Source organism: Uloborus diversus, chromosome 1 (assembly GCF_026930045.1).
Source record: "Uloborus diversus isolate 005 chromosome 1, Udiv.v.3.1, whole genome shotgun sequence".
NCBI classification, from domain to species: Eukaryota; Metazoa; Arthropoda; class Arachnida; order Araneae; family Uloboridae; genus Uloborus; species Uloborus diversus.
In genome coordinates this window covers 140,949,013-140,966,003 of record NC_072731.1, presented here as the reverse complement: position 1 = coordinate 140,966,003, position 16,991 = coordinate 140,949,013, and the positions used below count along the sequence as shown (strand labels likewise).

Sequence of the window (16,991 nt, the reverse complement as noted above, 5' to 3'; positions counted from 1 at the left end):
AAATCTGACTGGGTGACCCCTGGAGAAAGAATAAATCACCTAAACTGCAAAATAAAGGTTGTACTTGAAAATTTAAACTAGAATAAAAGTTGTATGTGGAAAAGGATAAAATATTGAAGCTATCAACAATATAATAAGTTATTTTAATTAAATCAAAAATAAAATTCATAAACTTAGGTAACAATTTGATAAACTTAAGGCTTAAAGCAAAATGAAAAAAGACAAACTACATAAGAACCTAATTTGTGCATTTATGACACTGTATAACAGCATATTTTCCAGTAAATTTCCAATCTTCACACAGTTTGCTTAAATTATCTGAAGTCCCAGGCTCTAATCCTACTATAACATCAGCTTTAACTGCTCTTAAAGATACTAAAGATGTAGGGAAAAATCCATTCAGAGCAGTGAGAAAGGGTGTGGTTTCACTCCACTGTCTATCGCCAGTAAGTTTTCTATAATTTAAGTCACCTTTAAAAATCAGCAGATCACTTTTGCTTAAACTCTGGTATAATTTAGAATCTTCGTCAAGCATTTCGCTGTAATCATGAGGAAGAGTCCAAAATGTGTTATTTTCTATAGTCCATTGTTTAGTAAAAAATTTATTAGTCCATTCTTTGCCAAATTTTGCCAGATTTTCTTGTGAAGATTGAGATAAAATTTCTAAGAACCATTTGATATCACTGTATAGGGTATCTGAAACAAACCATGGCATTCTTTTGACATGAAGGCGCACTTTATTTACTATTCCACAGGAATCTAGAAAATGCAAAAAGCAAAAGTCACAAAAAAGCTCAAAAGCAGCATTGTCCAATATGAAATCGATCTGAACTTCTTTAGTTGTGCTCTTTGCTTCTTGCAATATTTGCCACACTGTTTCTGTATGATTTACAAGAATATCTCTTCTCCACTCCTTTAATTGATTTAGTGGATTGGGCTGCTGAACACTTTCCTTCCCTGCAGAAATTGATAGATCCCACTTGTTGCCCCACAGAGAAATCTGAAAAACAAACATTCATCTGACTTTACACTTGGAGATATTATTTAATTGATACTTAAAGCCAGATTTGACACAAATTGGCCTTTACTGAAAAACAACTGCAATTGAAAACATCCCAGCAAAAACTCATTTTGCGCAACAAAAACTTGTTTTTGATCCAAAAACACTTTTTTTTTTAAATTTTAATTAGTTAAAGCTTAATGTAAGTTTCCTGCTTAACGACCAAAAGTCATTCTTTAGTTAAATTCAAAAATGATTCAGTGTTTTTTAAGGCTTATATTAGGGATGTGTCCCCCCCCCCCCCCAAAAAAACTGTAAACATTGCTATGGAATGAACTTTTGATCCAACAAAGAATTTATTTATTTTTTCACAAACTGATGGTTGATTTTTTTTTAATTTAATTTTTCTATTTTGAAAAAATATGTACAATTTTTCAAAAACTTTTCTCCTTAGAATAGGGTTTTTAGATAACCTTATTTTTTTAAAAAAAAGGTTAAAAGTCTTGGATTGAATGGCTACTAATAATTTAAAAATAAATTTAAATAAAAAGCTCCTAAATTAGCTTGCTGACCACAGGCTGCCCTCTGATATTTTTTAACTTTCAGGTCTAATTAACATTATGTAATTTGATTAAAAATATTATGAAAATTTGCTCAAAGACATTATTTTTGCAAAATTAGAAAAGGAGAGAGAAAAAAATAGTCTTCTCAGAAATATATTATTAAACAGTTCTAAAGCAGAGTTAAAAAAGAAAGAAAAAGTGACATAAATTGGTATTAAAAATAATCATGACTTTTAATCAGTAATCGGCCAATTTGCTTAATGGAGCATCCCTAGTTTAAGTAAATTAATAATATTCAAAAAATCCAAGTAAATGAAAACAAACTTAAAATAATCTAGAACTTTATCGTCATATTGATACAAAAGTAATAAATATATATTTGTGCTGAAGAAGGTACTGGTTGTGTGTTGGAGAAAAAGTGAAATTTACTAAGTAGAGTCAAGTTTACCATTTCAAAAAGAATATTGAGAGTTTCAATTCTCAATATATAAAGATAACTTTTGAACAAAACTTTATGAATGTATGAGAGTTAGAAAAGTTTTCTACATAAATTAATTCACGTATATAAACTAGGGAGCTCAACGTCCTGCTCGTTCTGCCATCTGTAATGGCTCAATGCCACCTGCAGTGGGTGACAATTGATGATTTTTAACCCTGAATGTGCAGCCCCTTAAGGTTTAGAGGGGTGAGTTAGAACGGAATGGCTTTCCCTGGATGTCCTGCATCCGACGGTACCAATATTGACCCAGTAGACATTGCCAGTTGGGTGAAGATTAGATTACAGATGAGCACAGAAATTTATCCTATAGATTGTTGCCCAAAATAATAATAATTTAGAATGAAACTAAAGACTACATTATAGTACTCATTTATGTGAAAAATAAAATTTGCAATTCCTTTTGACTGAAAAATAAAACGACTTTGAATTTGCTGAATCAATCAATGCTTACTTTGATCAATGTGAACTAATTTATTCAAATTTTTATTAATAACTTTTTTTTTTATTTCTTAGACGAAAAAACTAAAAGCATTTTCAAAATTAAAAAATGCTAAAAATAATTTGTTTTATCCATTTTAAACAAACTTTGAATTTTTTCCATGCGCACAAATGCTAAATGAATTTTTGATTAGTTAAAAAAATATCTTCCTAGATCGGGGGTTCTCAACCTTTCAGGCTCTTGAACACTAATGTAAGATCACCCCCCCCCCCCCTCCTACTAACACACACTCATACCTGTAGTACAATCAGAATTTGAAGCAGGACTTTCTTTTAAATACTTAGGTTTGTTTTGCTTTGTTTTTTTTTATTTATTTATTTTCTGCATCTATAGCATTGTTATGGATGGAGAATATTAATGATAAAGACTTCAAAACTTTTTTTTTTTTGCCTCGCTAAAGCTTTGCAAGATATTTGCTTTGCAAGGGGCTTAATTTTCTAGAATACAATACATATAAGGGTGTTTTAAATGATTTAGAGTTATTTAAATAATCTAATTTGTTCTAAGATTTACTTACTTCCAGATAGTGTCTAAAATAGTTGTACAGCTCATTTTCATTAGACTTTTGAATGCTAGAGACTGTTTGATTCAGTTCAGAACATAGTAAAACCACAGCATCCATGGACTGCAGAAAAGCTTCCTCTTTTTGTTTCCGAAAATAGTCATAATCTTTCAAGACAGAACTGAGGAAGAAAATTAAAGATAACTCTTTGCTTGTGTTTTTACAAAAATTAGAGTGTTTTTTAAAAAAGTAGTGAATTATACTGCCGTTGGAAGTTAAAGCGCAGTAAAAGCAAGCTTTTTACTTTTTTTGCATTTTTGTCATCTGTTGTACTTTAGCTTTATTGTACAAACTTGCTGATTTGGTTTGTGCTAAAAATAAAGCACGAAAAAAAAACATCAAGTTCCAACATTTCCTTATTTTTAGAATGAAATCAAAAATGAGTTTCTTCTATTAACTCAAAAACTTATTTCTGCAGATACTGCACTTCACTTACACATATGTAATATGGCAAATGTGATAAAACCATGGGCGAAATTAGACTTTTGCTTCTGGAAGGGCTAAGCCTTTTCATAAACATTATGCAGATCAGGGCCGGATTTGGAAGCATGGAGGCCCCGGGGCAACGAAAGAGTGGAGGCCCCTAATCAGGGTTCAAAAAGATCATATTTTCAAAAATATCTGATACTTTGATATATATCCGAATATTTTGATATATATATATATGTATACTAGAGGACCCGACAGACGTTGTCCTGTTCAAACTTTGTAAATTGAAAAGTTAAAAAAATTCAATAAACTATTAAGTGTTTGAACCATTTTGTTGAAAAAAATAAGTAAAATGAAAATGTTTTAAGCTGCTTGGTGTCAGAATGCATATATTAATTACATTTTGATTTATCTAATGCCCAGTGAGCAGTTCTTTTATTAACTATCATTTCTCCCATACTTGATGGTTTGTTCCTTCAGCCATACTCAAAGGATAAAAAGCGTCCTCAAATATTTAGTGTAAAAACTAACTACCCATCTAGAACAAACGGGAAATCCCGCTGCAACATCGTCTCTATGAAAAAGAACAATCGAAAGGATATCATTTAGAAAAATGATAAAGGTGAAACAGTTCTCTGAATGAGCGAAAATCACTCATCCCTCCCCCCCCTCCCGATGTAAAATAAACATTCTTCAACTAAAATGACTAAAAACTCTTTAAAAACGAAAAACAATTCTTTGCAATTTGAAATATTTTGCCAAATGAACAAAAAATACAATAAATTACATTAAGAGTAGCTTTAAAATGTAAACAACTGATCATGCAACTCTATTGTTAATAGCCAAAGCCGCTAAGACACCACGTTGCTGTAATCCAGCCGATCAGTGAGCGTAGTAACTCCGACCGATTAGCGGTCATAGCGATCTTTTGAACGAAAACTTTTTAAACTTCATATATTGCCCAGTTTATTTTTTTCACCAAAGATAAAGACCTTCCACTGCACTGATCTTTTGTGTACAGAACTACCCTGTTGTAAGTTATCTGGACGAAAAAAAAATTTGTTTCGTCTTTAAATTCCATCATCTTTTCCTTTAATAATGCACTGATTAGCCAGATAATCCTTAAAGTATTCTTGACATTGGTGCCATAACTCAGATGGATTTCAGCCGAGAAACAAATGTTGCTAAGTTCGGTACTTTCTGATCATTTGGTTAGGAAAACCTAAAGCACCAATCCTGTCACATGGTTCAACTACGACAACAGAACACACGTTTTGCGTGAACCTTCCAGTACTTTACTTAAAATATATCACCGGACCTAAAATCGTTGCTTTCAAGAAATAAAGGCTTCACTCTCTTTCTCTACGTTTTATCTGTTTCAAATTGACATATCACAGTAGGAAATTTCATTACAAAAAGCAGAACAGGCTTTCTTATTTTCCTTTGGCAACGGTTTAAATATTTATTTCAATTCTCGTTCAACAATAGGTTAAAATAAATATTAATCATTTGGGAGATATAACCATCCAATGTTTAAATTAATTAATTAATTAACAAAAACGTTTCCAATTCGATCCATCGCGCTTCGAAACCATGCTTACCGTAACTTAATTACTCACAAAAGATTTGATCCAAATCGGTCCAGCCATTTAAAAGCCTTATGGTGACAAACGTCCGCACAAAAGATTTCTATATATTAAGATATCCGATATTTTTGACCCGTGAAAGTTAGGATATTGTGTAAAAATGCTATTGTGGGGGCCACTTTGTTTTGGAGTCCCCGAGACAGTAGCCCCGCCTGCTCTCCCTTAAATCCAGCCCTGATGCTGATATACATTTGTATATATATTTCGTTGCTTTCTTTCTCTAATGTGAATTGAGTATGTACCATTTGCCCGCCCCCTCCCTCACTTGGAAAATTTTGAAATGACAGCCCTGCTAAACAAACCCATAGCCAGAAAATAGCACAAAAATTAAAAGATAGAACAATATGTGTGTGGCGAGTTCAGTATTAAAACCATTAAAGATTTAAACTGCTACTGCCCATCTTCCTTCAAACTCTATGAAATGTTTTGGAATAAAAAAAGAAATAGGGTGAATTTGTAAAATGTAGGATAATTTTAATATGGAAAAGTTTTTTATGTGTAATTCATTGCTTTGAAGGAAGAATGTCTTTAGCAATGTCAGAGGAAGGAGGGAGGGAGTGGAGTGGGGGATGCTCCCTGGAGATGTTTAAAAACTGAAGAGAAGAAAATTGAATCTAGTTTCAGCCAATCTTGAGTGGTGTGTGGACGGGATTTAGAAAAAGTCCAAAATTGACACTAGAAAAATCAATTTTAGGCAACTTTTGGCAATGCTGGGAAAAATAGGTATAAGGGGTGCCCATGCAAAATTTTTTTCTTCAAAATTGCAGTAAATTTAAGAGAATCTTTGGTGACTCAAGGGAGTCGGAAACTTCTCGCCAAAATTTTCTGCTATTGAAGTTTGAAAAACAGAATTTTAGGTAGTTTTGATAACAATAGAGGAAGAAAGGGGGAGAGGGATTCCTCCCCAAATTGTGTTTAAAACTGTAGGCTATCTTTGGGAAAAAAGGGCTTGAGGCCACTTTCTATGATATTGCTGAAAATGAATTTTCAAGCTATGTGGGAAATTGAGAAAAAGAGATGGGTGACCCCCTCCCTCCCATAAAATTTTCAGAATTAGAATTTTAAAACACAGTTTTAGGCTATTCTTGGAGACATTATGCTATTAGGGAGGAAGTCGAGGACATACGGATCTGCTTCATAAAATGATTGACACTAAAATTTTTATACCTTTAATCTTAATAACTTTACTGCTAACATTTGGTGAAGATTGGTTTTAGGGCCCTTTCCCCGAATTTTTTTTTAAAAATAGAAGCTCTAAAAACAACTTTTAGGCTGTCTAATGATAGGAGAAGGGTATGGGGCAGTTTTTGGAACTTTTTCGATATTGAACTCTTTAAAACCCACTTTTAGGTTGTGTGTTGAGAGCTAGAGTGAAGTGGATGGGCATTCTCCTCTGAAAATGTTTCGAAATCAAAAGTCTAATAATGCACTTTCAGCAAGGGTACGATTCCTCCCAGAGCAAGAGCCCCCCCCCCCCCCCCCTCCAGAAAAAAAGGCCTTCAAAAAACCCTAAAAATTTCAACAGCACAGATTGTGCCGTGACCATTTTTCCCCTAGATGGGCACCCATGTTTTTAGGGTATGTTTGGTGATGATAGGAGATAGAAGAAGCGAGAGAGGTCAGGGGCTCTTCTTGGCATTGAGGCTATCTTTGGGGATGGTAGGAGAAGAAGTGGTCGACTCTGAAGCTTTAAAAGTACAAACCCTAAAAACACATTTTAAAACTTCCTTTAACTAAGTTGGAAAAGTTAATTTTTAGTCATAGACTCTCTTTGATCTCTTGATGGGGCGTCTTGTAAGTTTGTGAACCCTTTTCAAATTTTAAATGGTTTTACTTCAGAAACAAAGCAAAAAAAAAGTCTGATTTTTTTGGAGAAGATGTATGTCTATTAAAATATCATGTATAAAAAAACTTACAGTATTATCTTTTCCCCTTCATGAGATAAATATTTTCAGACACTTGCATTTTGCTTAACATTTCACCTTGTTTTAAAAAGCACTCAGAATTATTTTTTACTCTGATGAACCATATTTATCTTACTTAACCAGAAAAACTTCTACATATTTCAGTACTTTTCGAATTCTTTGCATATCCCTACTTTTCAGAAATATAGGGCATGTAGTAAACCATTGAATTTTGTAAGAACAGGTCTACATGCAGTTTTTACTCTCCATAGCACACACAAAAAAAAGTTACAATGTTTTATGTACATAGATCTTAGTCCTTTTAGTATATATTTTTCTCAATGAAAAATATGGAAAAAATTTAAAATGGTTCGGCAACCCCGTTTGTCTAAATTCTGGGGAATAACCCACAAAAGTATTTCTCACATCAGACAAAAGAGTTTTGTAAATAAAAGCACTACCTTAATTCAAAAGCTTCCTTCATTCTTCGATACAAATAGCATTCAACATACAGCCATGGTGAGTCAAACCATGCAGGAGCATAATCGCATGTTTCTTCTTGTTTTTTTAAGTAGTTATTCCAAGACTCTGTATCTTCACTAATGCATGAAAGTGGTTTAATAAGTTTATTAGTAACCATTTCATTCTGAAGGCAAGAAAGTCTACCAATAATTTCTTTTACCTCTTCTTTTGCCAACTGAAACAAGAAGGGGGTAAAAATTATGGTGATTACACTGAAATTCTATTAAACATTTAGCAAACTTAATTTTTCAAATTATAAATTATCAAAATGGGTAATCTATCTATATATATATATATATATACACACACACACTGCAGCTGAAACAGAGTTCCGCTGCAACGTATGTCACGGATTCTTGAGAATGTCTGCACTACTTCTTAATAACAGACCAAAAAATAAAAACTTTTTAAAAGCATTTTTAAACAAAAATTGCTTTTAGTGAACGACAATGTGTACAATATTTGCTTGGATATAATCCCCCAGTATCATGTACTTATAAGTTTACCATTTTTAAGTATTTTTTGGTGCTGCTTTAGATTTTACACTCTTTCTAATGTTAGTTTTTCATGCAGACCATTTTTGGATCTATCAATTTTCACTGCTGAAAGAAAGTGTGCTACTAGGTACCTGTGATATGTAAAATTTTTTTTTTTGCGAAATTTTTTGATTTTTCACAAAATTAATTCTTTTTTCACAAAATTATTTGATTTTTCACAAAAAACGGACCCTGTGAAAAATCCTGGACAGACCCCTGCTAATTAAATATTAAACATTGGTCAGAGAATAAGAAAATGTCTTAAGATTGTGCACTAGGGTGGCCCTTATTTTTCAATTTTGTAAAGAGTTAGCTCCCACCCCCCTATTTTGTTTCAATGGACAAAAAAATGATGTGTGCAAAATCTTAGCTCTGTCAGAAATATTTAAAAGGTGCCTCAAATAGCATGAAATTATAGAATTTTCACCGAAAAGACTTTTTCATCTTTTTTTTTAAGTTTGAAAACAAATTTCTAGCAGATCCAGATTTTTGATGGCCTTATTTCCTGTCACAAGTGCTATTTTATTCAAACTTCTTTTTCCTGCGACTTTGTATAGCTTTCCCGCTCTTCATCTGGTTCCTTTTTAGGCGCCGAAGCTTTTTCGTCAAGACGACGCTCGCGATTCATGACGTTTTGGCAATCATTTCTACAACAATCTCCCAAAAGCTTCTCTGTTAGTTTTTAGCCAAGTTATGTTTGAAAGAACACATAAATTTATGAGTGCATAAAATTTTAATTAGAAATATAATTTAGTTTGAGGTTTATTAACTTTGTAAGCATACAGTGTTTTCTATATTATGGCGGCAAAGTTTTGTTGAGTGGATGTGAGAAAACACCTATGAAAGGATTATGAAAGATAATGTATTATTGATATTACAAAATAAAGCCATATATTTTTTTGTGTGATTAGATAAATTTAATTTGTAACTATTTTTGTGAAATGTGTATCGCTTATTTAGTTTCTAACTAAGTATAACTTTATCTTTTAACATTAATTTTCACTTTGTGCGGTAACTCTATTTTTACAAAGTGTGCATTGTTTACTTATTTTCTAACCAAGCACAGCATCGTCTTTTATCACTAATTTTCACTTAAGAGCGGTCTGTGCTGCTGGTAACTTCTGCCTGACCATTCTGACGATAAAACTAGACTTGTAACATAGCACTAACGTCCACCGGTAGCTGTTCACGCTATTTAAGAAGAGATTTTTATAATAATCTTCTAGATTACATTTCCAATCAAATTGTTGAAGGGAAAAATACCATCAAATAGGCAAGTTTTAAGTGTGTTTTTTTTTCCTGTTCTTTTTTACAATGACAAAAAAGCAAGAAGTGCAGCGTTATTGCTTCAAGAATTTGTTTTCTGGCAAAAAAAAAAAAAAATCACAAACTCCTACTAGAAGAACAGCTCCTCAACTGCTTATGATTTAGTTTTTAGCTTCAAACAACTCAAGCAACGATGGTTTTGATGACAGTGACAGAGAACCAGGACAAAATTTGACAAAAAAGATATACATCTGGGAATGATGGAAGTACTTGATGATACATTCTCAACCATGCTCTGATTTCTTAAACAACATCTTTCTATTCAGAAATAGCAGCGTGATGATCATCAAGATTTGTTAGAATTAGTTATAAAACTCTTACCGGGATTCTAAAGAATGGAATGTTATTTGGTAAGCCAGGAAGGAACTATAAAGTCATGCTAGGTGGATGTCAAAGGCTCTTTATGTACTCAAGATTAAACTACTTTAGGGTCAGTTTCCATTATCTAAAAAAGAGAAGAACTCTTTGGGAACATAATGTCTTTTTTTTTTTTTTGTTCTCGAGTCTACGTTCAAGCCTGCTTTTTCTTCAAGGAAGCTGTTAAAGCTCACTGTCCAGGTTTTCTATTCATGGGTCAACAGATCAATTATCAGGATATTGATCCAGAAATCAGTAAAGTTACTCTCAAAAAAATTTCAAACCATAGCTTAAATTTTGTTCATGAAACTATGGCTTTCCTTATTAGATGATATTATTCCAACCACGATTAAGAAAATTATGACTCAAATTACGCTAGAATATTTTGTAATACCTGTTACAAAATATTTCTTTACCCGATTGCTTCTACTTTCAAAGGAAAAAAAGTTACAAGCATATTTAAATCAAATTCCGAAAATTTGATTTTGATTCAGGTTGTCAACCATTTTATTTTCGCTTTTCCATGGTTACACTTTTTGAATATATTGTTTCTTTCCTTATTTTGCATTTAATTTCTTAAACTTATTTTATTTCATGTTTCCATGGTTACGCTTTTAAAATCCATCTTTCACATTTTAATTTCTTAAAAGTATTTTAATATCTGTGTCATCATTGTTTGGAAGGGTAATTTTGCATGGTGTTTTTTTTTCTTTTATTTAAGCCTGGTTGTTGAATATGTGTCACTTGACACAATTTTTATTCTCAAGGTAGACCGGGCAACCCAGCGCTAAATATATGAAGATTTGAAAGCTACTGCTAATGTGATTTTGTTTGGCGAAACATTTATTATTGCCAAAGAAAAAATATCTGCTTCACTCGCAAAAGGGCTGGGTTCCGGTAGCATGGTCGCTTGGCACGTTAGGCGCTGAGCAGTTCAGTCTAGGATTATTGTTTTAAAGGAACCGTAAATGTATTTCATTGTTTTGGCGATTTGTTTTAAAAGAAAAGAAACTTTTGATTTGTTTTTATCCGAGTGAAATGTATGACATTTTCTTCTTTTTTCTGACGATTTTTGAATGTTCCACTGGAATTTTTTTTTTTTTTAGATGGATAGATTATGATAGCGCGATTGCCGAGCGAGTTTGGCAATAAACAATACAGTTGCGGAACTATTTTTACATTTGAAATATGTTATTTGATGTCTTTTTTTGTTTATTTGGCGAAATATTTTAAATTGCAGTAAAAATTGCTTCACTCGCTAAATAGAGTTTTAAAGCAACTGTAAATCTAATTTACCGTATTTTCCTGCGTATAATCCGTGGATTATCTGCTAAAAAAAGGCAAAGTTTATGAGGTGCAGATTATACGCAGCCGCAGATTATCTGTGATTTTTTCCCCCCTTAACACTAACGCAATGAACCTCAATATTTTTACAGTAGGATTCACCGATCAAGACCGTACGCCGACTGAATGTTGTTCATCACCTTTCATATTTAGAATAAATAAAAGAAAAATGAGGCGTGGTGATAGCAGGGGTCGATCCAGCGCCAAATTGGGGCCGCTTTGCGGCCCCTTCACAAAATTCCGCATGGCAAAAGCGGCCCCATTCACAAAATTCCGCGTCGCAGAAGCGGCCCCATTCACAAAATTCCCCATCGCAAAAGCGGCCCCATTCACAAAATTCCGCGTCGTAAAAGCAGCCCCTTCACAAAAATTTATAAAAAGGCAGCCTTTTCACAATATTTTTAAATGTGTATGCATCTACGCGGGAGTCTCTTCCACCTTGACCCATCTTATCTTTTTGCTTGCTGTGTGAGGTGTTTTTGCTTGAGAGCGTCAGAGGAGGGACGCTTGTAATTGGTAGCTTGTTTTCAGGAAAATCCTTAATTTTACTTTGATTACGCAATATATATTTAGTATTAATTTGTGTTGAGTTTCAAAGTCCAATTCTAAAATAACTTTACTTAAAATAAAATTATTTTACATGCTGTTTTTATATTTTTATTTGTTTTGAAGATCTTGATTTCCTTACATCGGCCATGGTAATCGAATTTTTCGCATTTTTGATGTTTACTGTACCTTGTTAAGAGGCAAACAAATAAAATTTCTTATATATTTATTAACATCATTAAATTGCAAAGTTTTAAACGAAATACCTACTCTGTAAGAACGTCAAAAGTCAAAAAATTAAACGCTGAATGCTGGTGCAGTATTATTTTGGGTTTTAATTACTTTTAAGTTTTTCAAACACATACATGGAATCTTTAATGAGTATTTCACTTCTGTGTTAAGAAATATGATATCTTTGAGTCTGTTCATATTGTATTTATTAGGAGTTATCATTACGTTCAGCATCATGTGCAATTTTCATCGCTCTTAAAGTATTTGAGAGGGGCAAACAGGGAATCTGTTGCGAGACTTTCACCTTAAGAAAGTGCCTTGCATATGTATATTTGTAAAAAGCAATAAATGTAATGTATGTGTCAAATTATGAATAAAATGTTAAGGGTCTTACTTCCCCCCTCCCCCAGCGCATTTTCTCTTGACAGCTTTCATGTATTCTTCAAGAACTTGCAATCACCCCTAAAACCTGTCTAGGGCTTTTCTATAACGATACAACAGCTAAAAATGCTTTAGTATAATCTTTTCCAAGAAAAAAATCACGAGAAGGTCTTTTTTACAAAAATAAAGAAAATTCACAAAAATGTTTTGCTTTTTCACAAAAATAACGAAATTTCACAAAAATATTTTGCCTTTTCACAAAATGGGGACCCAAAAAATAAAACCTGGATCGACCCCTGGATAGTGATATATACACACTAATAAAGCTATGTTTATATTGCAGTGGGTGGGAACTTGAGCAGTTAGTGATGCTGGAAGGATGAAAGTACATCAATGAAGTCAATGTTTAGTAGTCAATAAACAAAGCTATTACGATTTGCTTTCCAAATATTTTAGTGTTGAGAGGGAGAAATTCGCTTTAGCTGTAAAATCTGCTGCTCCTGAAAAACTCACGTTATAGCCATTTCGGGTAAGTCGGATTGCGTTGTAGTGGGAGTCGACTGTATTCAATTTTGAAGTACTTTACAGGGTCTCAATTTGGTACAATACAATTCAAGTATACTTTTCAAGGGCTGAAAATTCAACTAATTTTTAAATTTTTATATTGATAAAATATTCTGTTCCTCTGATAGCAGCTTAAAAATAATTTTAAAAGAAATCAAATGAAAAAACTGAATACTATTCAAAAATAGGATTTTTGTTCTTTAAATGTATTTTGCAAAAAAAAATATTTTCTTTTTTTTTGTATGATGAAAATGTACCATACCTCTCCATGTAAATTACCAATAGCAGCTTTATCCCTGCATAAAGAATCCACAACTTTTACAAGAATAACTGGTAACCTATCCTTTATTGTTAGGTATGCAAAGCTTCTAAAAATAAAATAAATTATATTGTAGGATGTGTTAGTACAAACACCAAAATACAGTAGTCAATTAAAGTACATTTTATTACGTATTTTCAGGTTTCTAGAGCATAGAATTTCAAAAACCTTCACGCACAATAACAGAAAATACAAGTAAAAAGACATTAAAATGCATGGAGTACATACCCTTTTTGTGTTCCTGCCCCCCCCCCCCCCCACCACCACCAAAAAAAAAAAACTTCAAAATGACAGGAGACAGGAGGAAAATCTATTTAGTTGGAACTTTTAGTTCTTATTTTAATGAAAAAAAATCAATCCACTGGGAAAAAATCATTTTTGGATCGATTGTTAACTTTTGACCCTGTAAAGTGAGAGGACACTTAAACCAAAGGTCCCTCTACTTTTGGAAGTGAGAGGCAGTAGTCCCCCCCCCCCCCCCAGGGCTGATCCTAGGGTCTTGGCCGCCCGCATGCAAAGAGCAAATGTGCCGCCTGTCTAGAGCATTTAGCAATGTTTTGACTAGTATTTGACGTTCTTATCCATCTTCCTTCAAATTTCTGTATCGAGTTTAAGGGGGGAAAAAAATCAGAAGAAGGATGAATTTATGAGAAGTTTAATCTAGCAAGGTACTCTTTTGGTATCTTAAATTTCGGCATTTAAATTATCTGTAAAATGATGACTAATCGTAAAAATGCATTTTAATCTGTCTTCGGTGACATCAGAGGAAGAACAAGAGGGGAGAGGGCTGTCTCCCCCCAAAAAATTTCGAAGTTGACGCATGATCAACAATTTTAATTAATCTTTAGTTGCGTTAGGTTGCCAGGAGAAGAGAGTGGGGAATATTCAAGCCCATTTGTGCACTCACTTTCTATTTTTCTCAAGCAATGCTATGCTATCAGAAAATCGGGAATTACTTTGATTTTTGAAAAAAAAAGTTTAAAAAATAGCATATTTATCCGACTTCTAAAAGTTATATCGTTAAGAATTCTTGAAGAATTTTGCTTAATTCATAGAGCTATGTGCGCCCCTTGCTCTTGGCTACCCGAGTGCGGTGCACGAGCTGCACACCTGTTAGGATACGAGCCATCGATGGACATGTTTTTTAGAATTAGGTTATATCCTTCATATTATCCACATTTAAAAATTTTAAACAGTAAAGAGTTACCCTTGATATTTCCCAGAATAATGTAGTGGAAGTGAATTGCTGGACATATCTCCGACAAACAAACTTGTTTGAAATTTTTGCAGACGACACAAATGGGTAGCAGTATGCCGTTTTCGGAGTGCAGAATTATTTGCGAACAAATATTTGTTTATTCTCTTTTGGAATACATATTCTTTCTGAATAAAATGCGGAACTACTTTGATATACCCCCCCCAAATCGGAAATTTGGCGACTTTTTTTGTTTTGTTGACACAAAACTTTGTTGCCACAAAAATTGTTGCTACAAAACTTTTTAAAAAAAACTCAAAAAATGGTACAAAATACATGAAAATACTAATTTGGCAACAGCAAAAACCTAAAAGCTGAAAAAAACCATAGACTAATAATAAGAGTAGACCGAGCTTTCTCATTCTTGCTGATAAAGAAAATTGGTTCATAGATGTTTCATGTGACTAGTGGAAGGGCTTGGCGAAGACTTTGGCAGCATGGTTGCTAGATGGCAGCATTATCTATAGTTTGGCACTCGACATGATTTTCAGACAATTTGTTTTCATTAAAAAAGATTCCAGGTGCAGAGATTGAACTGTTTTTCTTTTAGTTATGCATTATTTTGACATTAGTAATAGTTTTTGATCAGTTTTCGGTAACTTTTATTTCATTTGGAGCTGTCAGCGTTGGCGTGAACGAAATGGCGTAAACGTTTTGCGTTAACGCAAAAATGTACTAATCGGTATCTTAAATTGAAACTGTAGGTAAAAATCTTACCGTTTGCTGATTCTTCTTGGTCGCTTGCATCTTTTATTGCTTAGAGAGTTATTGAAATTGACTAAAGAAAATGCACAATGCTATCTAAACGAAAAACTCACTATATTAACAAAATATTTACAACTTAGAATAACAAATTTACAAATCGGACTCCATAAAAGATCATTCTTCCGTGTTCCATCAATTCTATTTATTTTATTTCGCGCTGGCGTTGATCGTCTGCTACGATTAACGCCCGCTGTTGCTAGGATATCCACCAGTCACATGGTTTGGTTTATGAGCAGCAAAAGGGTTGCCATAGCTCGGTCTACTCTTATTATTAGTCTATGGAAAAAACCTAAATTGGCAACACCAAAATAAGGAACAGCAACCATAGACTAATAATAAGAGTAGACCGAGCTATGGCAACCCTTTTGCTGCTCATAAACCAAACCATGTGACTGGTGGATATCCTAGCAACAGCGGGCGTTGAGCGTAGCAGACGATCAACGCTCGCGAGAAATAAAATAAATAGAATTGATGGAACACGGAAGAATGATCTTTTATGGAGTCCGATTTGTAAATTTGTTATTCTAAGATGTAAATATTTTGTTAATATAGTGAGTTTTTCGTTTAGATAGTACTGTGCACTTTCTTTAGTCAATTTCAATAACTCTTTTAGCAATTAAAGATGCAAGCGCCAAAAAAGAATCGGCAAACGGTAAGATTTTTACCTACAATTTCAATTTAAGATACCGATTAGTACATTTTTTGCCTTGACGCAAAACGTTTACGCCATTACGTTTACGCCAACGCTGACGTAGTAGTTCCGAATGAAATAAAAGTTACTGAAAACTGTGACCAAAAAACTATTACTTGTGTCAAAATAATGCATAACTAAAAAAAAAAAACAGTTCAATATTCTGCACTTCGAAATTTTTTTTTAATGAAAACACATTGTCTTAAATACATGTCGAGTGTCAAACTATAGATAATGCTGCCATCTGGCAACCATGCTGCCAAAGTCTTCGCCAAGCCCTTCCACTAGTCACGTGATACATCTATGAACCAATTTTCTTCATCAGCAAGAATGAAAAAGCTCGGTCTACTCTTATTATTAGTCTATGACAGCAACCCTAAAAAAGTCCGTAGGGAATGCCAGATTTGGCGCGTAATTTTTGGGGGTGTATATCAAAGTTATACCTAAAATGCAAACGAAGCAGCAACACAAGAACTCCCCTTTTTCCCGTTTCCCCGTATTTTATCAACAAACAATTCAAAGGTTGCTATGTGCAAAGATCTATTCTGGTATCACGTGACTTCTCTCTCTTTTTTTAATATTTCTGCATCAAAACTAGAAAACAAACAAGAAAGTAGAATTTTTCCACAAATGAATATGAAACTTCTTCAATTCATATTCATTTCTACCTTTAGTTGAGGTTAGAACATTATTTTTAGTAAAACATTGATGTTCTAACGATTTATAAAAAAAAAAGCCAAAAAGTGTACAAACAGCCAAATCTGGCAACAGCCGAAGACACAGCAGAGCGAAGTGTTAATTAAATACACGCTTAGGCCGTGGTAACCTGATCGGTAAGGCATTGGACTCGGGACCGGAGGGCCTCGGGTTTGATCCTCGCTGGTCGAAGATCCACCGTCGTCATTAATGGGGACTGGGCGACGTTAAATATGCTCGTGGTCTCAATGTCCTCCAAGTGAAACGATACCTCTGGGGGTGCTAGTACTAGGTAGCTATTAGCTCCTGGACTAGTTCAAAATTCTCACTATCTGTTCGATCCGGTGATGGTGCTG

General features: G+C 33.6%; 1 protein-coding gene across 3 annotated transcripts; it reads right to left on the bottom strand.

Moving 5' to 3' along the window:
- Positions 1-129: 129 nt before the first annotated feature.
- Positions 130-16,429, bottom strand: LOC129221671 (damage-control phosphatase ARMT1-like). Of its 3 annotated transcripts, XM_054856187.1 has the most exons (6): positions 16,392-16,429; positions 14,436-14,624; positions 13,172-13,277; positions 7,564-7,799; positions 3,079-3,244; positions 130-1,000 (listed from the first exon to the last, which is right to left on the bottom strand). In XM_054856187.1, exons 2-6 carry the CDS (start codon positions 14,480-14,482, stop codon positions 239-241), a joined length of 1,317 nt encoding a protein of 438 aa, XP_054712162.1. In that variant the 5' UTR covers positions 14,483-14,624; positions 16,392-16,429; the 3' UTR covers positions 130-238. The 3 variants fall into 3 exon arrangements, with proteins under 3 accessions (XP_054712162.1, XP_054712160.1, XP_054712161.1); XM_054856185.1 differs by lacking the exon at positions 16,392-16,429 and having other exon boundaries at positions 14,436-14,669; XM_054856186.1 differs by lacking the exons at positions 13,172-13,277; positions 16,392-16,429 and having other exon boundaries at positions 14,436-14,669.
- Between the last annotated feature and the right edge of the window lie 562 nt (positions 16,430-16,991).

Bases quoted from the DNA above. Each gene is read 5' to 3' on its own strand.
- LOC129221671 (XM_054856187.1), bottom strand. From the start codon at position 14,482: ATGTCCAGCAATTCACTTCCACTACATTATTCTGGGAAATATCAAGG. The intron at 7,800-13,171 runs GTATGGTACATT...TTCTTGTTTCAG, and splicing joins TTGGTAATTTACATGGAGAG to TTGGCAAAAGAAGAGGTAAA. The intron at 1,001-3,078 runs GTAAGTAAATCT...TTTGTTTTTCAG, and splicing joins ATTTTAGACACTATCTGGAA to ATTTCTCTGTGGGGCAACAA.